Source organism: Rattus rattus, chromosome 4 (genome assembly GCF_011064425.1).
Source record: "Rattus rattus isolate New Zealand chromosome 4, Rrattus_CSIRO_v1, whole genome shotgun sequence".
NCBI lineage: Eukaryota > Metazoa > Chordata > Mammalia > Rodentia > Muridae > Rattus > Rattus rattus.
The window spans coordinates 157,513,928-157,539,734 of NC_046157.1; the positions used below are offsets into that span (position 1 = coordinate 157,513,928).

Consider the following 25,807-nt stretch of genomic DNA (forward strand, 5'->3'; position numbering starts at 1 on the left):
TTTTAAAGCCTCTGAACAAAGTTGCAAATCAGTTCTTTCAAATCAGTTCTTTCAGTACATCTATTTATAAGGGGGACAAGTCATCTCCAACTCTATAGAGGTTGATGTCACTCAATCCAACAGATTAAAGTAGACGTTTAAGATTGCTTTTTTGAACTATGATAGGAAAAAAGTGGTTGAGTTGTAATTTGACCCAATTCCATACAAAAGAGCCACTTATCCTCATTCTAAGCAAACTACCAAAAAACTACCAGAATATGATAGCTTATCCCAGCACTCAAGAGGCTGAGATAGTAATGAGCATTATGTTCAAAGTCAGTCTCTGAGTTATATAGTGATTTTAGGCCAGCCTGGGGTACTTAGTCAAGACACTGTAAACAAGAGAAATTCAAAAAATTAAGACTGTAATTTTAGGGTGTGATAGTCCTTCCTAGTCAAATAATCCAAAGCATGAAAAGGAACAAAAGATTGCTAATATTTATATACAGAACTTCAAATCACAGAAATATTTGATAGACTAGATGACAAGCCTATAATTTAGTAGCCCACAACAGTGTTCAGCAGCCCCAAAGCCAGTTCAGATTACATTAATTCATGAAACTATTACCACCTATTTGAGACAACTTTTAAAACTAAAAGAAAGCTGAATTTTTACAGTCAACATGGGGGAAGAGAGAGAGAACAAGGTACAATGTGCCATGTAATTTCTGCAAGAGATTTTTATTATACAATTGACATTTTATGTGTCTCTTCCTTGTCCCACGTCTTCCTTTTCTATTTTCTTGTGTTTTCCTTTTTGAGACAGGGTCTCATTCCAATCATTGTTATGTGAAGCACACCCTCCTACCTTTAAGTGCCAAAAGACAGTCAAGTATTGGAATCACACTCCTAGGCACAGTTAATGTGGTACTAGGGGTTAAATAAGGCCTTTGTGCATACTTAGCAGGCATTTTACCAACTAAGCCATATCCTCATCTCAGTTTTGGTTGTTTGAGACACACTACATATATCAAACAGAAAATAAAGTCTTATAAGAAAGAGAGCTAAGGTAACAAATAAAGGATAGTACAAATGTGACAGCTCCATAATAAAATAAAAAAGCACCTCCCTTGTGATGTCTTTAAGAATGTCACAGACTTGAAATAAGCCTCACTTTAAAATAGCAATATATAACCTTTAAGCATCTTCTCAGAGTAAAAGACTTCTGAAAAGTGCCAAGAAATAAATGCCAAGGAATCCTTGCTCATAAGGGGCTTACTATGTTATCAGCGTATTGGACTCGAACTCCATTAAATATCTATGAATCAATAAACAGTACAAATACTGAAATTTAGTATTTAGTCTCCATCTGAATTTCTCCATTAAAATGACAGATTAGGGATAGTAAAGTATTTCAACTGGCAAGGGCATTTGACCCAGGTTCATCTCCCAACACCCACATGGTGCCTTATAGCCTTCTGTAATTCCAACTCCACAGGGTCTGGCACCCTCTTCTGACTTCCACTGGCACTAGGCATGTATGAAATGCACTCACATACATTCACGTAAAACAATCATACACAAAGAAGAATAAGTTAATATTTTAACGAAAATAAAAAATATAAAAAGTGAGTTTTGTAACTATAGATCCCAAGCCAATGTCAAAATAGCTGTAAGAAGGGTGTTAAGAGGACTGAACAGATGACCACGCAAGTATGACCAAGCACCCATGAAAAGTTGGGTGGTCAGAGATATCTGAAATCTATAAGCTGGGGAAATGGACACAGGAGTTCCCTGGAGCTTGCTGACCAATCAGACTAGCTGAATTGGTGAGCTCTAGATTCTATGAGGCTCTGGTACATAAATGGATGATTTAAGAAGATTCCTAATGTCAACCTCTGGTCTCCCCTCATATATTTTGCACATATGAACAAGATCAATAAGGGGGATTGGAATAAGGCTGTCTATTAATAAGATTTTTAGGAGGAAGCAGAACATGGTGACTCAGACCTATAATTCCAAGTACTCAGCACGAAAAGAAGTATGAAGTATGAAGTAAAAGTCAGATTGGCTACACAATGTAGTTAAGTTTCAGGCTAAAACACACACACACACACACACACACAAACACACACACACACACACACACACACACACACACTTATACCTTTAACACCAGCACTTAAGAGGCAGAATTGGGGGAATGGGGGTGGGGGGAGACATGACAACTGAAAGAAGATGGATGTCATACTTCACCTTTGTTTAACAAGGTACCTGTCTAACAGGGAACCAGAAGATAAATGGGGAAGTATGACTGTGCAAGCTTATAATCCTAGCACTCAGAAGCTGAAGAATCTCAAATTCCAGACCAGCCTGGGTTATATTACTTCCTGTCTCAAAAAAATTAAAATGTTAAGATGACCAATTTCTCATCAATACTGGCCAACTACTTCAACACAAAGCAGAAAAATTCCCTAATATAAAAGATCACATCCTGTGTATAATCTTCAGAATAGTAGCTATATTAACATTTTCTTAGGGTCTCAAAGATTAAAACAGTCAACTTTTAGCCCATATGACCAAAGGAGAGTAGATGAGCCCTTTTAGAGCCAATGCTAACAAGATTTTTAATCTTGTTGGCTACCACATTAGTCAGTCATTAGAGATGGGTCAGCTTGTTGCTATCACTGTTAGTACATACCTTAAAGAGGTACTATATGCTACAGTAAAATGGGAGATGGCATCAGAACTCAACTAAGCCTCATAGTTCATATGGCTCTAAAATTCATTTCAGCTATTTTTTATTACTTGTTTTATTACTTTTCGAGAAAGGACCTATTGTATCCCAGGCTGGACTTGAGTACACTGTAGCTGTTTCAGACACACCAGAAGAGGGCATCAGATGCCCATTACAGATTGTTGTGAGCCACCATGTGGGAATTGAACTCAGGACCTCTGGAATAGCAGTCAGTGCCTCTCAACCACTGAGCCATCTCTCCAGCCCCTCATTTCAGCTTTTAAGTTAAGTACTTTATAAAAATACCTGCTTTGGGGGTGTGGGGTCAGAGCTGGGAGGATGCCTTTGCCATTAAGAATATTGGCTGCTCTTCCATAGGACCCATGTTGAATTCCCATTCACATGGTGGTTCACAACCATCCTTAACTCCAGGACCTGATACCATCTTCTGGCCTCCTTAGGTATCCTGCATGCATGTGATGCAAAGACAGACACCCACGCACATACATAAACTCAATCTTTTAAAAAATAATGTAAGAGAATGAGAACCTGTGTATGAGACATAATAAATATAAAATGCAAGCGTAGACACGGAGAATAAAAATTAACCCTGTGCTTATATATTAAGAAAGCTTTACCCAGGGCTGGAGAGATGGCTCAGTGGTTAAGAGCACTGAATGCTCTTCCAGAGGTCCTGAGTTCAAATCCCAGCAACCACATGGTGGCTCACAACCATCTGTAATGAGATCTGATACCCTGTGAAGACAGCTACAGTGCACTTACATAATAAATAAATAAATCTTTTAAAAGAAAGAAAGAAAGAAAGAAAGGAAGGAAGAAAGAAAGGAAGGAAGAAAGAAAGCTAGCTAGCTTTACTCAAATAATGACTGATAGCTGCTTCTAAAAAACAAACAAACAAACAAAATACCTGGGAGTGAAGGAATGGCTTGGTGAGGCTTATAGACCTGTTTATGCATGTCCGAGCCTCATATAAATGAAAACTCAATATACAATCATGGTTTTTATCTAGAGGCCTCTAAAGTTTTCTTTTTAAGAAGAAACCATGCTGTTGTCAAAGTCATTATAAACTACTTGTTTTACTAGACTGTCTAAAGATTTCGATTTTATTAGAAATGAGAAAACTTAAGCTCCCAGATACAGAACAAGTCCTCTTGACATATAAATGTATCAACCTGTATGTTGTTCATTCATCTTTCATAGCTTTGTCTCTCAAAATTCAAACATGTAAGATCAAAAGCTTAGAATACCTTTAAGAAGTAGAGTAATTAAACCTATCTTCCCATAGTTCTCAATACTAAAGTCTGAGTTGTCAATACTAAAGACTCCTCCCCCAGAAACTATAAAAAATGGAATGCAATTCTTACTTGATTCAGAGTCAATTAGTATCTCCCCCAGATATGCAACCACTCCATCCTAGTCAAACTCAAAGTACCTCTGATCTCTACCTCAGTTTCTAAATCTTCAGTACTTTAAATACTTTAGCCTGTTGAAAAGACACATGATAAAACTCACACTAGCTAGGTGCAAGACATGGCAAAGTCCAGGCCAGCTAAGACTACAAAAAAACACCAAAGAAAGGCAGTAAGAAAGACAGAATGACAAACAGAAGACAATTACACTTATATTACTATCAGATTACTAATAACAGAAACAGAGAGGAGGTTGAATTGTGAGGTTTGTGTTTTCTGACAAAGTGTTATCTCAATAGCAACAATGAAGCAAGTTAAGTTACAAAGTTATATTTTCCTCAGCATGATAAAGTTACCTGTTAGTTAATATTATACATTGAGAGGCTAGAGCAATGCCTTAGCCCTCAAGAGCTCTTCCCTGCCTTTGTAGAGAAAACAAATATAAAACCATAGATGTTTTTACTCCCCATATTTTAGTTTATAGAAGTAGGCAAAAGACTTTGCCTCTATTAAAAATAATAAATTCCAAAAAGTCAATAAACCAGAAAGAAAAACATGCTGAGAGATGGCTCAGTGGTTAAGATCACTGACTGCTCTTCCAGAGGTCCTGAGTTCAGTTCAAATTCCAGCAACCACATGGTAGCTCAGAACTGTCTGTAATGGGATCCAATGCCTCCTTCTGGTGTGCCTGAAGACAGCAACAGTTTACCCATATACATGAAATAAATAAATCTTTAAAAAATAGTAATATTAATAAGATGAGGCATTAGTTGCCATGGACACACCCGAAACTCCTGCATTTAAAGTCAAGGCAGGAGAACTGTTACTTATACCAACCTGGAGTTATACTAAGTAAGGCCTTATCCCAAAAGGGTGGGGACTATCTGAGATATGCTTCCATAGTATACTTTTCACAATAGTAAAGGAATTATTTCAAGAATTTATAAACAAAGCCAGAAGTACTCCCAGCACTCAGATGGCAGAGAAAGTGGACCTCTGCATTGCATTCTAGACCAGTACGAAGTGAGTTCCAGGACAGATAGGACTGCATGGTGAGACTCTCAAAAAAAATTATTAATAACTTAGATACATAACCATAAAAGGGAATGTTTCAAACCCCAGGAATTGAAGCCAGGGTTACAAGAAAGTGCAAAGTAAGGATTCTAACATTAAATCCATTCGTTCTCCAGCTTTAAGTTAGGGGTTATCTGAACTATCAAAGCCAGTCGTGTTGGGCTGTCAAGGGAGATAACACACAAGCACGACAACCCAGGACAAAATATGCATATGCATATTTGCACACATACACATACTCTCCCCCACTCCGTGACTGACTGACTGATTCTCTCCCCTCCCCATTCCCACTCCCCTTTCTCCCTCTCTCTCAAAAATGGAAGAGCATCTTAGAGCAGGTACAAGAACAGGGTGGATTCCTAACACCACAACTTTTAAGAAATAAATAACAAGGCCCAGGGGTGGTGAAGCATGCTTTAATCCCAGCAATCAGGAGGCAGAGGCAGGTAGAACTCTAAGGAAGCCAGTATGGTCTACAGAGGATTCTAGAAGAACCAGAGCCACAGAGAGAAACCCTACCAGGAAAAAACAAAAAGGAAAAAAAGAACAAAATAAATCCAGAGTAGGTTTTAATACACTCTTGCCTACAAGGCAAGCACAAACAAAAGGGAAACAAATAACTGTCAATACAAGTTTTATTTACCAAAAATATCACCTGTTTTACATTAAATTCCTCAATACTTTGCATATATATTACAATTCTGAAGTGTACTGTGGCATTTTGCAAACTTCAGACACTTCAAAACATGTTCTTTCTTACAAGTAAACGCTTATATTAGTTTGATCTCTTTCTACACACTGAGTTCTCATACAGTGCCAAGTTTTCACATGCTATATGACAATACTTCATGTCTACAACTCTCAAAAATCAGGGTTCAGAATTCAGCAAATGATGTGCAATGAATTAACCAAAGTCTTTCCCCAAGACTATAGGGATTTCTAAACCATAAAGCAACAAGCTTTATGTTACAGTGGCTATACTTGGCATATTCACATAAAGAAAAAAACCTTTAGGGAAAAGTAAAAAAAATAGAGAGAAAAGGTAAGAGTTTCTGAAATATTTTCACTAACACAAATACTACCATACTCAGAAAATAACTCTAGCAAACTCATTCCTTCCCCCACCCACCCTCCATTTTTAAGCCTTTTTGTGCCTCCACAGCAAGACAGATACTCTCATAAACCTTACTCATCCTTAAGCTTAGCAATTCTTCCAAGAGCAAAGACTATCAACTATACTTTAATATCCTGTACACTTTGACTGTATCAAGTCACAGTGCACAAGTTATACAACAAGCTTCTTACTTCTTATTATCTAACCCTAACGATCCCAGATGATTAAGTATTACTCACATAACAGATGGAAGCTCATCATCATAATTATCTGCACATAAAAAAACTAGAAGGCTGTTCTCTTCACTCCAGGACACCATCTCACACTGTACCCTAGGATAGCCCTGAACTCTTCACTATCTTGTTTCTGCCTAGTCAGTGTTGGAATTATAGGTATGATTTACCATCCCCCTTCAACCACCAGAGCTTCATTCCTAGGCTCCACCCACCCCACCCCCATCCACCTTAACTGGCTACCTCTAAACTCAGGCTTCTTGCTTCCACCTCCAGAGGCTTTTGCTCTAAGATGTGAACTATCACAACAGAACTGTCATTTTTTATAATTCTGAGTACAGATTTGTTTGAATAGGTAAAAAACATCTTAAATTAGATAGTGGCCTTTAGTCTCAGTGCTAGAGAAGCAGAGGCAGGCAAATCCCTGAATGAGGTCCAAAGAATGAAAGGTCCAAAGAATGAAACACTACATCCAAAAAATTTAATAAAATAAAATTAGAAAGTGATGATATAGCAGTACAATTTAAACTGTAAGAAAACACTACTCCGGAGCTGGAGAGATGGCTCAGTGGTTAAGAGCACTGACTGTTCCTCCAGAGGTCCTGAGTTCAATTCCCAGCAACCACATGGTGGCTCACAACCATCTGTAATGGGATCTGATGCACCCTTCTGGTGTGTCTGAAGACAGCAATAGTGTACACAGATACATAAAATAAATCTTTAAAAAAAAATATAATACTCTTACATGGATACTACTCTTTTATTTTAGAGTCTGCAAAGATGGCTCGGTAGATTAAAAAAAAAATAATAATAATTTCTGCCAAGGCTGACCATACCTAGGAATCATATGGTAAAAGTGAGAATCCACTCTTGCCTGTCCCCACCCCACACACACACACACACAGAGGACTAGCTGGGGACTAACCCAGGCACACCTAGAACTTGAAAGCTGATACATCTCTAGCCTCTAACAAATACTATTTAACCTTTACAAAAGGGATAAACAGACTTTCCCCTAGAAAAACCTACATTCTTCTACTGGGGCAGAAGACAAACACCAAATTATCAGGTAGTACTGTCAAGAAACTATAGTCAAAGGCAAGAATGAAGGAAGAAGAGATCATAAACAAAAGAAGGCATAACAATGTTCCCTATCCAATTCCACCTCTCCTCACCCTCTAGACTCCTGCCACCTCCCTATCCCTGTTGAAAAAGTATGACACAAACTTGTAAGTCTATATAGTCCTAGTTACTCAAAAGACAGTTCTGGCCAGCCTAGGCAATAAATTCAGAGATTCGTTCCCTTAGAAACAATAGTGGGAAGGAGGAAAAAGGTGGAACATGAGGAAGTTCTGCCTTATAGCAGAAACAAAATCCCTTCCCCTCTGAGGAAGCTATTTCAGCAACTTCACATGTAAATATCTGATATTCAGGGTATCTGTAAAAGGATCATTTGACAACTTCAAGAGTGTTACAAACAGCAGGTAGAGAACTTCTGCTCTAATTCAAATATAGCATTTCTTAGAGAATGTATAAACAGCAAGCCAGAGCACCATTGGCTATACCTTGCACCAAGAGAGTCAGATGTTATAGTACATCACAACTGCTACAGATCCCCCCAAAGTCATATCTACGCTCATTGCTTAACAGCTGCTTAAACCAGTGGCTCTCAACTCTTTCACAGGGGTCACCCAGGACCATCAAAAATAGCAGATATTGGGCTGGAGAGATGGTTCAGTGGTTAAGAGCACTGACTGCTCTTCCAGAGGTCCTGAGTTCCAATCCCAGCAACCACATGGTGGCTCACAACCATCTGTAATGAGATCTGATGCCCTCTTCTGGTGTATCCAAAGACAGCTACAGTGTACTTATACAGAATAAATAAATAAATAAATCTTTTTTTTAAAATAGCAGATATTTACATAACAATCCATAACAGTAGCAAAATTACAGTTATGTAGCAGTAAAAATAATTTTGTGGGAAACTGAACAGATGGCTCAGGGGTTAAGAGCACTGGCTGGTCTTCCAGAGATCCTGAGTTCAATTCCCAGCAACTACATGGTGGCTTATAGCTATCTGTAATGGGATTTGAATCCGGTGTACATGAAGAGAGAGCTCTCATATATGAAATAAATAAATCTGTAAAACAATTTTATGGTGAGGGTCACCACAACATGAGGAACTGTATTAAAGGGTCTCAGCATTAAAAAGATTGAGAATCACTGTACTACACTATGCTATTTAAAATGCTAGGAAACGCATTACTACAGAGCTAGCTGCTAATGCACTGATATATTTGATTTCTCAAGATTTATGCATGTTTTTTATGTTAAAACTGAACTCCAGTTTTAGGGGATATAACACCCTCTTCTGGCTTCCACAGGCAACCACACACATGTGGCATAGTCACACAGATGTGGATAAAAATGAAACAAATTTTTTATTTATTATTAAAGAATCGCTAGCCATGGGGGCTAGAGTGATAGCACAGCAGTTAAGGGCACTGGGCTGCTTTTGCAAAAGGCAAGGATTCAGTTCCCAGAACTCATATGGTGGCTTGCAACAATCTGTAACTCCAGTTCCAAGAATCTGACATTTTCTTCTGACCTCCAAGGACACCATGCATGGACATGGTACACACACACACACACACACACACACACACACACACACACTCTTATACACAAATTTTAAAAGAAAAAAATTTAAAAACTAGCAATGGGCCAGGAGCCATGGTACACACTGTTCATCCCAGTACTCAGAAAGCAGAGACAGGCAGATCTCTCGGTTCTAGGCCAGCTGGGCCACATAGTGAGAGCTTGTCTCAAAAACAAAAATCCAAAAAGGGACTGGGGGCAAGATGGTTCCACAGGCACAAAGATGCCTGCTGGGGGCAAGATGGTTCCACAGGCACAAAGATGCCTGCTGCCAAGATGATCTGAGCTGGAAGCCCAAAATGGACTCAACTCCCACAAGCCACACACACACACACACACACACACACACACTAGAACAAGGTCAACTGAGAAACTATTACCCAAATTCATCTTGCTAAGGATTTCATCAATACACTTCAATGATATACATACCCTTACCTCCTAAGTGAGTATAAGAGAAATCTACCTTCTCTTTCAGATGTTAAGTCTTTCCTATCAGTAAGAATGGTTACTAGCTAGCAATAATAGCTAATTACTCAAGCACTTATCTTGTTACAGGTATTATTATAACTCCTTTGATTAATCCTCTAACAGTCATAGGTTATAGGTGTTATTCTTCCATTTTAAAAAAGGAAAAACTGAAGCCAAAAGTGATTCACCCCGAGTTGTGTGGCTAGCAGTTTAGAAGGTATGATTTAAACTGATTCCTAGTCTTGGCTCTTAACCACTACTCAAATTCCTTTATCACTGGAACACTAACACATTAGCGTCCTAAGACTGCAGTCCATGTACTCTACTACCATGGACTAAGCAAGAAACCAAAGGGAAAGACTGAAAAGATGTTAGTTGCTATCGCTATTATTACTTAAAGCCTCTTCTATTCCTGTTGTAAATATATATACAATATAGCTGTGAAAGGCTCTGTGTGATTCCCAGCACTGTCCAAAAAAAAAAAAAAAAGCAAGCAAAGCTAAGCTTCAATTTCTCAGCTGATTCAAAATATTCCACTGGTAGACTAGCACGTTTCCATTAACTCCTTTTGCTTCTAATTTCTGTGGAGTGTTTAGGGATGAAGAAGGAAGTGGCACGACCTAAGTGCAGGCAGCTGACGGGTAACATTAGCTGTCAGAAGAGGCAAGAGCAGATTATCTTACAGTGCACAGCCAAAGCTGAAATTCCCCAAGCCTTACCTCATAGTAGCAACTGGAAGGCAGAATTAAAAAGGCAAGACAAGAACAGCCAAAAAGCAGAGTTGCATTCTCCACATATAACCACCTAATTTTCTAGGAAGTATTTTGAGACCAACAACAACTGACAAATAATTAACAAGCTGGTCTATTCCAAGTTAAAGCTACTTTATTCTTCTCAAAATTCAACTGAATTGTTGCCATTCACTAAAGAAAAGTCACAAATGCATATGAATGTAGTACAGAGGAGGATGGATCAAAGAAATTCTGTTCTATCCCACTGTAGGTGAAAGAATGGGAATACTTCATAAAGGAAAAGCCTGAAACTACATATTCATTTTACAGAGACTATCCTGACTCTTATATTAGTAAAATATGCACTTTACAAATTTTATTCCAAATTTCACACAACCTATAAATATTGGACTATGCAGCCTTCCTAACTCCACAAAAAGATACAGTGTTAAGGTATGATATTATTGAGGCCAGGCAGTGGTGGTTCACATCTTTAGTTCCAGTATTCTAGGACAGCATTTAATTCCATCACTCTAGAGACAGAGGCAGGAAGATCTCCCAGTTCCATGATTGCCAGAGCTACAGAGAAACCTTCTCAGGGGAAAAAACAAGCAAAAGGTATGATGTTGAATTATGATGTTACACTGATAGCATCTTTGCTATTTCAAGCCACATCAGGTTCATTATGTTAACCCACACCTTAAGGCAGGCAAACAGATTTCTAGGACATTACAGCCAGATTGATCTACATACACAGTGAGTTGCAGCCTAGTCAAAGTTATATAGACAGTCTCAAAAACAAAACAAAACAGGAAAACAAACAAAGCAAAGTATAAATTAAACCAGTCTGCAATCAACAGAACCTACAAGAATAGAGTAGACAGCATGAGACGTAGTCATAGCACTCAAGCTTAAAGAGAAGTATGGAGAGTCAAGGCCAGTCTACTATACATTTAAAACCTTGTCATCAAAATCAAAAAATATGCTAGAACTCAGGAAGCTAAAACAAGAAGATCAACTTTTGAGGGCAGTAGTCTGAGCTACTTGAAGGCTTTCTCTCAAGCAAACACTCCGGGAACCAACTCATATGCAGATGAAGATGGCCTCAAATTCAGAGGGATCCTTCAATCTCTGCTTCCCTAGTACTCGACATACACCCACTGGTAACTACCACAAGGTTTTTCCTTCAGTTTTGTTAGGCACAATTTAAGCCATTTCTCAGTTTTAAAATACTGTTGTGGGATTTTTACATTGTTCCAAGACAGCCTAGATAATATAGCCAAGAAGAGCTAGGGCCTGAGTTTTGTGTTTGATAGAATTGTTGGAAGCACTTTATTATACAAATACCTTAGGAGCAACTAATAAGTACATCTGCAAGCTAGGGGTGTGGCACAGTTTAGTATGCTTACCAATCACCATACCTGAAGCCACATAAGAAAACAAGGAAATCAAAGAGAAGAACTCTTATTCAAAGTGTACCTTATTTAGAAGAGTTCAAACTTATGAAAATAGAGCAGAATATTTAATACAGTATGAAACCATAGTGGGATAGGAGTCAGACCTGTATTGAACGTACTTAAGACTTCCCTGTAACTTCAACATCAAGGAATCTTACACTCTATACACACACATACACACAAAGATGCATATAAACAAATCTTTTTAAAAAGATATCCTTAACACATAAACTATATTATCATTGACCTCTAAATAAGAAACATGTAAATATTAATTTGTAAATGAACTGGAAGGGAGGGAGAAACTAGAGAAACTGGCTCACTGGCCATTTCCAGACAAAACAGTTCCATTCCAAGCAAGCACAGTGGCTCATCTGTAACTTCCAGTGCCAGGGGATCTGACACCTGCTTCTAACTTCTGTGGGCACCAGGAATGCACATGGTAAGCATAATACATACATAGAGGCAAACACTCATATGCATAAATCAATCTTAAACAATCTTAAATGAACTGGAAAGGAAAATAAAACTGCTGTTAAGACTTATTTTTATTTTATTTTATGCTTCATTACTTAAAGAGACTGAATTTTATGGCTAAATTTTATCAAAGAAATACACAATGAAGGTGTATCTGGGACAGGTGGTGCCTATCTTTAGCCCCAGCTATTCTGGAGCCAGAGGTAGGAGGATTCCTTCACATTACAAATGAGACCAGACAGGGCAACATAGTAAGAACCATCTCAAAGGGGGGAAAATAGACCTGAAAACTGAACATTTCTTCTTCACTTTCTGGGCACCAGCTCTAAATGTTTCATAAATAAGAAAGAGATGGTTAACTATTTAACTCCTATCAGTCCTTTCTTCAGTCACAGATGTCCCTCCTTTAGTATAAGCTGTCTTAGCACATTCAATTGTCATTTATTGGGGTTTTTGTTTTGTTTTAGTTCTGAGGACTACTTAAGACCTATAGTGCTTAATCTCTGTTGCTCACTAAATAGTTTTTAAATACTATAGAAAGAATTTTTTAAAAAATATTCAAGGGACTAGTGAAGGTGGTTCAGAGCACTCACTGCTTTTCAGTTATACCCTTATCCCTGTATTAGGTGGCTCACAACTGCTTATGCTGTGTCTCCAGCTCTAGGGAATCCAATACCTTCTTCTGGCCTCCATGGTAACCCACAAACATGTGGCACACAGATAAACCCAATACATGTAAAATAAAAATAAATTTTTAAAAAATTATGCCTTAGAATCCAAGTTAATTCTACCCAGTTTAATATTAAGGTTTTAAAGTATCTGCCCAGCATTCTAGTTGATGTCACAGTTCTTTAAATGATTAGTATTGCTTTAATTATATATATGTATCTGTCTGAGCAAGTCACTTGAGTGCAGGTGACCCAGAGAGGCTGTTAAGATGACCTCAGCCAGTCTGTTCTACAGTCAGGACAATAAAGGCCTTGAAAGGTCTGGGAGCTGGAGTTACAGGCGTGGGCACTTGACCTAGGTGCTAGATCCTAAATCAGGCCCTCTGAAAGAACAAGAACTCTTAATCTTAACCATCTCTCTAGCCACTCACAGATTACTATTTTTCTTTTAAACTTTTCAAGTTTCTCAGGCTGGGCATAGAACTAGAACCAAGGACCTACACCTTCAGCCCTCCCCTTCATCTTTTTCTTTTTTAATGTGCATTGGTATTCTGCCCACATGTCTGTGTGAGGGTGCAATCCTCTGGAACTGGAGTTACAGACAGTTGTGAGCTACAATATGGGTACTGGGAATTGAACTTGGGTCCTCTAGGCGAGCAGACAGTGCTCTTAATTGCTGAACAGCCTCTTCAGCCCCCACCCCTTCATCTTAAAAGTGAATATATGAATATATTTACAACAGGATTTTATCTTATTTATTTTGGATTGTTTAAGGCGCTGAGTTTTGGGCTAAGTATACTTTAGCGATTAAAAGCACTGCTCCCTTCCCAGAGTACCAGGTTTGATTCATAGCAGTCTCACAGTTTCAGGGACACCAGACATAACCCTATAAACACTAAGTTTTTAAAAAAGATAGGGTCTGTCTCTGTATCGCAAGCTGCCTTCAAAATATAGTCCAGACTAACCCTGAACTTAAACAATTCTCCTGCAAATGCTGGGATTCTGACGTAAACCACTTGTTAAAATCAGTATGTCAGGATTTCAAAATGTAGAAAACATGCCTTTAGAATACCTATAGAATGATGCTCCATGATAAATGCTGTATTCCTATATAATTCTGTTGTTTTTGTTTTTGTTTTTGTTTTCGTTTGGGGAAGGGTTTAGGATACTGGCAATTAAACCTAGACCTTCACATGTACAAATTCTGCCAGATATGACCAAGCAACCCCTGTGTCAATTATATAAAACATAACGAAACTCCAAGAACACACTGTTTTTAGGTGCCTTTTATATTCCTCTTAGCAGTGTTGACAAACAGAAAACAACAGATAACTATGTACTAATAAACTGTCATCTGGTTTAAAAAATTATATATATAATATATATATTAATATATAAAATTACTAACATTAAATTTGAATCTATTTAGCCAAAGCTATCTTATGTCTTAACGATTCCTTAAAGTGGGCTGAAGATCTAATTCAGTTGGTAAAGCATGCCGATGCTCTGAGAATTCAATCCTCAGCATGGTGATTATACTTATTACAACTTATTATACTCCTAACACTGGGGAAGACAGAGGCAGGAGGATCAGAAGCAGGGATCAATGTCTTCTCTATCATTCATAAATAAATAATAAACAAATAAATAATAAATAAATAAATAAATCCATCTGGATGTGGGGCTAGAGATGGCTCAGTGGTCAAGAACATTTGCTCTTGCAAAGAATCGTGGTTCAGTTCCTCCCATGCCCACATGATGGCTTTACAACCATCCAAAACTTCAGTTCCAAGGGTTCTAAAACCTTCTTCTAACTTCATGAATACTAGGCATACACATAGTACACATACATACACAAAACATTCATACACAAAAAAATTTTAAATTTAATTTTGTTGAATATGGTGATACATGTCTGTAATTCAATCCCCAGGACCTGTAGAAGTTCAAAGTCATCTCTGCTCCATAATGAAGTTTCAGGCAGGCCTGAGCTACATATCCTTTTTCAGGCCCACCAAAAAGAGGAGGAGGAGGAAATCTAAGTAGCGGATTTTAATAAACATAACTGAAAAATTCATATCCTACACTATTTTAAAATAACCAGGAGTTGTGATACAGACCTTTAACCCCAGCACTGGGAAACAGAAGTGTATTTTTGTGAGTTTGGGGTCAGCCTAGCTTAGAGATAGAGAGACCCTGTCTCAAAATAAAACATTATGGAGGATTTAAAGAAATATGAAAAATTATGCAGACTGAATTCTCAGGCTTTTGTTTCATTAAGAACCGCCATACCAAAGAAAATTATAGCTGATGTTAAACTATACTGGCATAAAACTTGTGCCAGACACTGTAAAATAAAACAAAATGTCTACTCAAGTCAAAGATCTAAAAAATAAAAATAAAGAAGTCAAGATTATATTGAGAGATAGCTCAACAGTTAAAAGAGTACTTGACTACTCCCACAGGATGGAGATTAGAATCCCAGCCCCTACATGTCTACTCACAACTGTATGTAACTCCAATTCTAGGAGACTCCAGAACCTCCACAGGCAACTGATTCCCATATGGTCCACAGTCATGCAAGCAACCTAACCATATATATACATTAAGTAAAATTTAAATAAGAAGTCAAAGGTTGGACTAGGTAATTCAGTGGTAAAGCCCTTGCCTAGCAATGTTAGGCCCTAAATTCAAGAGAGGTCATATATTTAGTAGTAAATGCTGCAACATTCCTGTAATCCAAATATTCAGGAAGACCAAGCAGGGGGATCAGTTTGTGTGCTATCTTCGGTTACATTATATAACAAGACAGGGTCATTGAAGAGAAAAAAATTCACAACAAACAATAGTAAGGTAAGTTGGAAGAAGATTCAAGGGAAGAAAGAAACCCACCCACTGGTACCAATGCACCAAAGATCTAATTAGCCAGGTGGTGATGGAATATACCTTTAATCCCAGTGCTGGGGGGTAGGGACTGGGGGTGGGGGCGGGCATAGGCAGGTGACCTCTGAGTTCAGGGCCAGCCTGGTCTACAGAGTTCCAGGACAGCTAAACAGAGAAACCATGTCTCAAAAAAGAAGGAAAAAAAAAAAAGGTTAAGAATGCAGGATTTTACTGAGTGGTAGAGCAGATCAATCACTTGCCCAGCAAAAGCAAACCCTAGGTTCTGTCCCTAGTACTGTGGAGGGCGGGATTATTAAGAACTAATTACATAAATGAAAAGTACACTACAGCAAAGCAATAAGAGGACAAAGACTTTCTTCCAGAAGCTATTAAAAGAAACTGTACATACACATCTAAAAAGATTCATGTTGGGGAGACAAAGAAGCAAAAGCAAGGATGCTTACAAGTTCCAAGAACAAAAAAAATACAACAACAATAAAAAAATAATAATTGGATACTCAAGTCAGTACTCGGGAGTCAGCACACTTGTGCACTTCTATTTACAAGACAACTACAAGCACTTAGTTCAGGAAGAAAAAACTACTGGGGGGAGGGGTTTCCACATGATCTTCCTGAACCTTCTCTTTGAGGACACAAAACAGCTCAAGTTACAACTCAACAGTAAATTACAGATAGGCTGTGAAAACTTACTGTGCAGTTTCAGGCCATCAGATGTTTACCTTCAAACTGGGTTCATCTTAAGACAGCACAAGGCACATCTATTTACTATTCAGAGTATTACCACAGTGCAATGGGCAGGAGTGTAAGTCAGAGCAAAACTCACTAGTTATGACAGAAAAAGAGGTGATTGAGTACACATTGAAATTCTCCAACTCCAATGCTCTAACTAGAAGGCTCATTTATAGATACTTTAGTTTATAAATAGCTTTCAAAAAAAATCAATAAAAGGGCAACACCACCACATTTACAGAAATAAATGCATCCCCTCTAAAAAGAAAAAGATAAACTAAAAGGATGAGAACATTAACATAAATTGGTAGGAGAAACTAAGTTTTTGCACCATACCAAAACATTATTCTGGCTTTCAATGATCAACTATTAAGCCTACCCAACTGTAGTATGTGCTTGTGCTGCACAAGATAAGAAATCACCTTAACTACAAGGAAAGACCATAATTTCAAGAATAAAAAAGCCAACTACTGGATGCAAATAATCAGCAGGCTACAAGGTTAACATACTGGTACTTTGGGAGGCAAGAAGTTAGGCAATTTGAGATTGGTTTAGCTATATAATAAGACCTTGTCTCCAAAGAAAAGTATTTCATTAACAATGCACAGTTACAGTATTTTGTTCCTACAAGCTTATTTCCTTCAACATCAACGAACTTTTTTCTGAGTCAAGGCCTTTGATGCTCTGGAACTTACTTATGGCCTGGGGACTTAGCAGACAGCCTTGAACTTAGGGTCTGCCTCACCAGTGCTAGGTTCAAAGTAGGTCACACAAAGCCTAGAAACATTTTCAAGAAGAATTTTTTTTAAATATCTGTTATTAGGGCTGGAGAGATGGCTCAGCACTGGTTCTTTTTCCAGAAGTCCTGAGTTCAATTCAGTAACCATGTAGCAGCACAGACTGTCTCAAAAGAAAGTTTTTTTAAATAAAAAAAAAAAATCTATTATTGTCAGGTAGTGGTGGTGCACACCTTTAATCTCAACAGAAGCATAGTGAGTTTCAGGACAATCAAAGATACACAGAGGGCTGGAGAGATGGCTCAGCAGTTAAGAGCTCCGACTGCTCTTCCAGAGGTCCTGAGTTCAATTCCCAGCAACCACATGGTGGTTCACAACCATCTGTAATGAGATTTGATGCCCTCTTCTGGTGTGTCTGAAGACAGCTACACTGTGCTTGTATACATAAAATAAATAAATAAATCTTTAAAAAAAAAAAAAGATACACAGAGAAACCCTATGTTGAAAAGGAAAAACTAGGACTAGAACCCAAGCTTTTTGTCTTGTAATCAGAGGCAGGTGGGTTCCAAGAATTCTAAGACTATACAGAGAAACCCTCACCCCCCCGCCCCCCAAAAAAAAATCAGAATGGCATTTCAGTCCTGAAAACTAAGAGCAGCAGCAGACAACTACAATGATTTTTTCCCAAGGCAAAATTTGATCATGTATCCCAGGGTGACCTTGATCGCCTTAATCTGGGACTTACGTAGCATTGGCTGTCCTGGAACTCTCACTATGTAGACCAGGCTGGAATTCAGAGATCCACCTGCCTCTTCCTGGGACTAAAAGGCATGTACTACCATGCCTAACTTTAGAACACCTGCTTAAATAAAGCAAAACCGGGAAACTATCACCAACAATTGGATTCCCCACACTCAAAGCAAAATAGATAAGCCTAAATTATTAAATTCTCCTGACCAATGAAACTAAAGGAACTACCAAGAAAATAAAAATCTAATGGTCTCAGGGGAAAACAAAGACTTATTTCAATCTAAGAAGTTAATAACCTTCCATCTAATCTGAAACTATCAATGACAAAGAGTTCTTTGTCATTGATACTTTTTATATAATACATTAGTCAAATTAAATTTTACTTAAAATGGTCCAGCATAAATATACTTATCTATTCACCACCAATAACCGTAGGTATGCACTATGTAGCACAGGCAGATAATGTAAAGAACTACTAGTTCACAAAGTTTACATAGCCTCTTAAGAACTATAAACATGGGCTGGAGAGATGGCTCAGTGGTTAAGAGTACTGACTGCTCTTCCAGAGGTCCTGAGCTCACTTCCCAGCAACCACATGGTGGCTCACAAACATCTGTAATGGGATCCAATGCCCTCTTCTGGTGTGTCTGAGGAGAGCCACAGTGTGGGGTGAGGCAAAAGCAATACATCAACGAGTACTCCATTATAATCCCAAAGTGGACCATATACAGATAACCAAAAACTAAAATGAGCACAGGGTAGTTTCGAAAGTGACTTGAAGAGGTGAAGTTGAGTTTATTATATCCTCTGACTACTATGTACATATTGGTTCGAGCAAGGGGAAAGCCCGGTTAGTATTTAAAAAAAACTTGAATCATCAAATTACCTCTGCTAGGTCAGTGTGGCAGAACATGCCTATAGTCCTAGCACATGAGATGGACGTCAGAGATCAGCAGTTCAAAGAAAGAAAGAAAAACAAGACAAACACGGCAAAGAAGTACATATATTACGTGGGAGCCACAAACCAGAATAGGTACACATTCTGCAGTAATAAAAATGTAAACACAGGATGCCCTGAAGAGATAGCTCAGTGCTTAAGAGTAACTTGTTCTTGCAGAGGACTCAGGTTCAACTCCTAGCATCCACATGGTAGCTCATAACCTTAAGTAACTCCAGTCCCAAGGGATCCAAAGCCCTTTTCTGACCTCTGCAGATGTCAGGCATCCATGGTATGTTGCACACATACACACATCAAGCAAAACATTTACACACAAAATTTAAAAATAAATTTAAAAAAAGACTAAGGTTTCCCTAAAGAGGATTAACAAACGTATCTATAAGGACATACATACATTAAGAAATAAGTGGAAGGGGCTCTAGAGATGACTCAGAAGACCTGGCTGGTCTTCCAGAGGTCCTGAGTTCAATTCCCAGCAACCACATGGTGGCTTGAAACTATCTGCAATGGGACTCCCAGATTCCCCCTTCTGGTGTGTCTGAAGACAGCTACAGAGCACTCATACAACTAAATATTAAAAAAAAGAAAAAAAACAAAAACAAAAAACTGGAATGTTGATGAAAACCTAGGTAAAAGAATAAAATTTAACTGAATTTAAGCAGAAATTCTATGACTAGTTAAGTAATAATTTCTAGTTATAAAGAATTATGCTGTTGGGGATTTAGCTCAGTGGTAGAGCGCTTGCCTAGGAAGCGCAAGGCCCTGAGTCCGGTCCCCAGCTCGGGGGAATTATGCTTCATATCAACTGTCCCTTACAGGCAAGGACCACTAACATCTATTATTAATTTTCTAATACAAATGTTCTTTAGTGGAGACAGGGATTCCCAGCACTCACACAGTGACTCACAACTGTCTGTAATTCTAATTCCAATGGATTGGATGCCCTCTTCTGGCTTGATTGGACACCAAGCACACAGAATATAACATGAAGGCAAAACACCCATACACATAAAATAATATACATTTAAGATTTTTCAAAAACAATAATAGAACCATAAAACCTTAACCAGCTAACATATATACCATTGGAATAAAAGTAAATAGCACTCCAAAATTAACTCCTTTTACCAGGGTACACACCTTTAATGCCAAAGGCAAGTAGATCTTTGTTCCAGGCCAGCCAGGCCTATGCAGAGTAAACCTGCCTTAAAAATTAAATAAATGGTTTCAGTTGGCCCTACATGTACTGTGCGCAAAAGGGAAAGCTTAGAAATTAAGAAAGTAGAAAGAGATTCATGCTGAAAAGAAAAAGGAATGCCTGAAAGGAACACAGCATGTTTAAAAGTATTCTCAAAAGTAGACAGTGATGTTTAAGAAAGATGTTAAGGGGATAACTGGTGGTACCCAAACAGTACCAGGGAAAACAAAGTCAAGGTAGATAATGAAAAGGATGACATGGAGAGTTCTAGAAGAAAACCAAAGGACTCTTCTAAAACAGTGGGGACTGTACCCAGTGTGGATGACCAGAGGCAAAGAAAAAGACTAAAGGCAAAGTGACAGAAAGGACTGATGAAAAAAGGAAGCAAACCAAAAGGCAGAGAAAGAACTTGGCCTAGCAGACCCTTAAAAACTGTTAAGTACTGCACTAGACAGAAGTTTGGTAGGAACGTCTGCACTGATTTAAGCTCTCACTAAACAGAAAATCATTTATTTTCATATTTTAATTTGGTCTTATTTCAGGAATTCAAAACCAAAATAACTTATTTGTTTTAGGATATGTTTAAATATCTTCTTTGAAATATCTTTTACTAAATAAAAAAGGAATTTACTTTCCTCAGTTAAAGCACCTTGATCTACTCTATTAGACTCTCATACATTTTTAATATTTGCTAATTTTACAATAGCACTCTCTGGGATTGCAAACAGTTTTCAGACTTCTAGAAAGTATATGAAAAGCTAAACAGCCTAATCAGAAAAAAGCTAAATGCCAGCTGGGCCGACTTAAACACTACTCACACTGAAACACAGTGGAGCAGATGGAAACAATCTTTAGAGTTCTACAATTCTTAGTCCATTCGTTGAAAAGCAGGCATATACAAAGCCTACTAGTAATCATGCTACAATGTATAAAAACATACCAGTTCTGGGTCTAAACATGGAACTAGGAGTAAATCAAAGAGTCTTAAAATGTAATACTGAAGTAACCGCATAAGCGTAAGAAAATAAGACTCTAGTAATGGCCTCCACAATTTACCATCCATAAACTAACTTCAAACGTGACATACAAGGCCTCATATACAGGCCCCTTGCCTTTTTTCTAACACAACTAAGACCTTTGTTCCTAGCATCAGTTTTTTACCCTACTCAGTAACAGCTCTTTCAACTTTCTACCGCGTATTTTTGTTTTGTTTTTTTTTAGAGATGAGATTCGAAGCCTCAACTTGCCGAGTCTTTAAAAAAAAAAAAAAAAAAGATACCAAAAATAAGATTGAGAGCAAGAAAAAGTTAAAGATACCACTGGGGCCTACAAACCGAAGAAAGCCTGGAGATCGGGTGATTTGGCAACCCAGGCCAGATCGCGAGCTCAGACTAGGAAGGGAGACAGGAGAGCGGTTAGACCACTCGGAACAGAGTCACTGCGCTATCAACCGCCCCCCACCCCCCACCCCCACCCCCCCCCCCACTCCCCGTTTACCTAGTAACATCCCTGCCCCAATTAACGGAGCCAGCAAGCTAAAACTCAGCCCAGAAGCCAAAACTAAAACCTTTCGCAAACAAACTAAAACGCGTTAACAGAAACAAATCTGCAGGAGGTGGGAAGCCGCCCCTTCCCGTTTCCCTATCACCGCGGATGAATTCCCTCACGTCCACCTAGAATAGTTACAAGGTGTAATTTCGCCACCACCCCCCACCTGCATTTTTTTTTTAATTCTAGTAATGTTTCTGCGTTCTAACTAATGAAGGCTGTTATTCCAAGGAAGTCCTAGACAGAAGACTGGGTCTTAAAACCTTCGTTTTCTGAACATCCCTGTAAACTTGTTTCTCTACAAGAAACCCACTCGATAGGCATGAGTTGAACTGACGGACAAACAGTGTAGTAAGTTTTATGTAATCCACATATATTAATCTCCTGACTCGCTTTGAATGTTAATAGGATTGGGGTGACAATTGGCCCACCTCCCTCACCCAAGCCCAGTTAACCTTTCCGTCCTATTCCCCTGCTAGTCCTCTTAGAGGATCCTGCTTTCCCTCAGCCAAGTTTCTCGGCCTCTACCGCGGCCCCTGCCAGCTCGGCGCATCGTCGTCCTCCCTCAGCCTCGACTTCCCCGCCTGGAAAAGCCGCCCCGCGCCAGCTCGGCCCGGTTCGCCCGCTCCCAACCGTCCCCCCAGCAGGAAGACCCTTACCGCGGTCCAAAGTCACTCCCGCCTCTCCTCCCTCAGACCCTCGCCTCACAACAGTTGTCACTCGAGCTGCTCCCTAGTTTCCATTTCCGGGCCGTCCACAGCTCAGAGCCTCCCTTTCCCTGTTTCCGGGCCCCCCGTCCCATTTCCGGGGAACCCTTGCTGTCTTCACGCCCCCCACCTGCACTTCCGGCCCCCCACTTTCTCTCTTCCTAGACGCCCTCCAGGCTCCAAAGACCATTCCGGTCCCCTCCCGGCCCCCGCTGGGCTCCCCTAGACCCGCACGCCCTACCCAGGTTCCGCCTAGGGCCTTCCTCATCGCTGGAGGCCGGAGCAGGGACTCAGAGCCCCCTCCCCCCCCCAAGCCGGTCGGCCCCGGCTCCTCCGCCGCGGGCTCGCTCGAGCGCCTCACCCGTCAGCCTCGGGCTGCTCCTTCCACGGCCCCGCCGCCGCCAGCAAGTAGAGCCGGGAGCTATGTCGCTACGATGACACGGGCACGCTGCCTCAGACTTTTGGCTCCGGTTTCCCAGTCCTCGTCAGCCCCCTCCCCCAAAGCCCGACCCCGCCGCTAGGAACAGCGTCCCAATTACCTAGTTAGGCCCCAAAGTCTCTGGTCCGGACTCGGTGGCGCGACGGCAACTTCCACAGGCTCCCCCCACCCCCCCCAGCGGCGGCGACGGCGGCGGCTTGTCGTCCCTTCAATTATCAGCTGAGCCGCAGCACCGCGCCGCCGTGCGCCTCCGCCCGCACCGCCTCCCTCCCCGCCCGCTCCACTCCAGCCGGGGACTACTTTGTCCTGAGGCTTCGGCCTGCGGGATCCTCCGCAGGACCAGCCCCGCCACCTATTTACAACCCATCCTATCGCCCCTCCCTCCGCAACGCTCAACTCCAGTCGACGAGCCGCCTCCAGTCTCCTTCCGATCCCTTCAAGGGACCAGGAAGGGGACTGTGGCGCTCCACTTCGTATCCCTCCGCTGGGGTCACCCCCCGCCCCTCCGCGCTAGCAGGAACTAAATTCCACTTCGGGTCACCCAGGACCTGACTGTAGAAATTTCACAAAGCAAGGTTCCTTGTGAGCCCTGGTAAAGGAAACCATCACCCCAAGTTAAAACCCCCACACTGCCAACTCAAAAGCGGACTTCGCTTTAAAGTGAGGCTGCGGCCCCCTGACCCCGGTCAAGCCCCGCCCCTTCCTGGTTGTCTTAGCGACGGCGGTGGCGTCCCAAGATGGCGTCGTGGCTACCGGAGACTCTGTTTGAAATTGTAGGACAAGGCCCGGCGCCGAGCAAAGACTATTACCAGTTGTTGATCACCCGAACTCAGGCAAGTGCGAGCCACGGTTTCCTGTCTCTCCTGACCCCTTCCCCGCCCAACAGGGCCACCCGATGGGGGCCGCTCCAGGCTAACAGCCACCGTGGCCTGCCGGAAGCGCCGCTTCTCAGCTCACAGCCAGAGATCTTCCCTCGTCACCTCTGCTCGGCGGCCCGAGAGTCCGTTCTCTCCCCAAGGCGGGCTCGTCCCTGGCGAACCTTCCTTGCCTCCCCACAAATGCCGTCCGCTCCCCTTCCTGCCTCCCGGCTTCCTACCCGCTGCGTTCCCTCCGCGCGCGCCGAAGAAAAACAGGCGTCCCTGCTTGCGTGCTGCCTCACCTCAGCGTGGGAAGGAGGGAAAGAAAGACTCAGCTAAGTGTCCCAAGGAGAAGCCGGCAGGGGGAGAAAGGGACGGTCTCTCTTCCAGGGTAGGACTTAATCCTGTGGCGTTTTGTTTTCCCCCCAAGAACCTCGCTACAGCCTTTACAATAACCACACCAAAACTCCTCTTTTTAGAAGGAATGGCTGACTGAAATGTCACCTTACCTTGTTGGAGCCTCTTCTAGCCCATTGAAAGTGTGTGGGGGGCGGGGGGTATACAAAAAATGTTTCAGCTGCTCAGCTCATCAGCCCCACCCATACTGACATCTGCTCCACAACAATAAGAAGCAGGATTATGTTATCGCTGGAGTAAAGTAACCCTGGAGGCCTCTTTTTTTTTTTTTTCCAAGTGTTTTTGGTTGTCAGGGGTGGGCTTTAGATAATGTATTGTGCCCATGAAATGCACTGGTGGAGCTGGGCGTCCGCTGAACACGTAGCAGCTTCCTGGCCGAGCTTATCCTGGTCATTAAGCTGTTCATACACCCCTAGTTTAAGTAGGCCATATTCTTATAAAAATTAAGTTTAAAACCTTGTGTTTGTTTGGGTGTAGGCATTGATTATCCCATCTCTTTTTCCTAGAGCCCTTAAACAAAAGAGTAATAATGAACTAGTTTCTTTTACCTGAAAACAGTGATAATGGGTGCATTTTCTCTTTATGTAAGACCCAGAAATACTGTAAATGTACTAAATACCCTGTCAGTTTTTCTTTTTAAACTTCTTTTAAAATTCTTGACAATTATGATTGTGAAGGTTTTGTATGTGAGATGGGTTTTGTTTTTGTTTTGTTTCTTTGATCAGATTGTTTTTTTGTTTTGAGCCAAGAGTCTTACTATATAGCCCTGGGTGGCCTAGAACCAAGGTGTAGGCCAAGCTGGCCCTAAACTTAAATCCCACCCTCCTCTGTCTCCTGAGTTAGGCATTGCACCCAGCTAGAGAGGTGAGGGTTTTGTTGGATCCTTTGTTTTGTTTGGTTTGGGTTGGATTGATTTTTCGTTTTCTCTTTGGCTCTGTGAGGGGTGGTACCCAGAGCCTTCCTTCTACCTGGTAGACAATTTTACCACCAGACTCCCCCGCCCCCCAACCCCCAACACACGCACAAGCACGCACACGCACACCTACCTATTAGCTTTAAGATCTGTGATCCTGATAATTCTTCATTCCTTGTATGACTGACCAAAGACGTAGTAATCTTCTGGATTCTGTTTTTCCACTTTCATCTATTGCAAGTAAGTTCTCGGATGTTGACTTTTACTTTACCGTCTTTACTGTATCTTTAAAATTGCTCTTGAAGTTTTTTTCCTTGAAGGTCTGGCATCACAAGGATGCTTCTCTCTCCCTCCCCACCACGTCTATCTGGTGTTTTAAGCAAAAATGAACTGACAATATCTGTCTCTATACCATCCTCGAACTAATTTGCTATATGAAAACTTCCAACAACATTCTTAACTTTTGTTTTCATTATTTTAAAGATAGGGCATCCTATAGCCCAGCATGTCTTGAACTCCTCACCATCCTGCCTCTACCTCCCAGGGGCTGACTGAGAAAAGCATGAAGCACTACACCTGACAGGCCTTTTAAAAAGGAATTTTTTTAAATCTTTTTTTTTC

General features: G+C 40.6%; 2 protein-coding genes across 24 annotated transcripts in view; one reads left to right on the forward strand and one right to left on the reverse strand.

The window, feature by feature from the left end:
- Nucleotides 1-24,385, reverse strand: part of Trip12 (thyroid hormone receptor interactor 12) — a 122,616-nt gene extending 98,231 nt beyond the window's left edge. For 10 of the 23 annotated variants that reach the window (XM_032901510.1, XM_032901509.1, XM_032901508.1 and 7 more), the window contains exon 1: nt 23,100-23,228. The gene's annotated coding sequence lies outside the window, so the exon portion shown is untranslated. Of the gene's footprint in view, nt 1-22,512; nt 22,622-23,099; nt 23,235-23,979; nt 24,050-24,095; nt 24,143-24,365 lie in introns of those variants that run through there. The other 13 variants (XM_032901488.1, XM_032901501.1, XM_032901500.1 and 10 more) reach the window with 6 other exon arrangements.
- The window catches only part of Fbxo36 (F-box protein 36), a 66,627-nt gene continuing 64,194 nt past the window's right edge, over nt 23,375-25,807 (forward strand). The window contains exon 1 of the mRNA XM_032901512.1: nt 23,375-23,832. Within this exon, the coding sequence (XP_032757403.1) occupies nt 23,737-23,832 (96 nt within the window). The 5' untranslated portion in view covers nt 23,375-23,736. The remainder of the gene's footprint in view (nt 23,833-25,807) is intronic.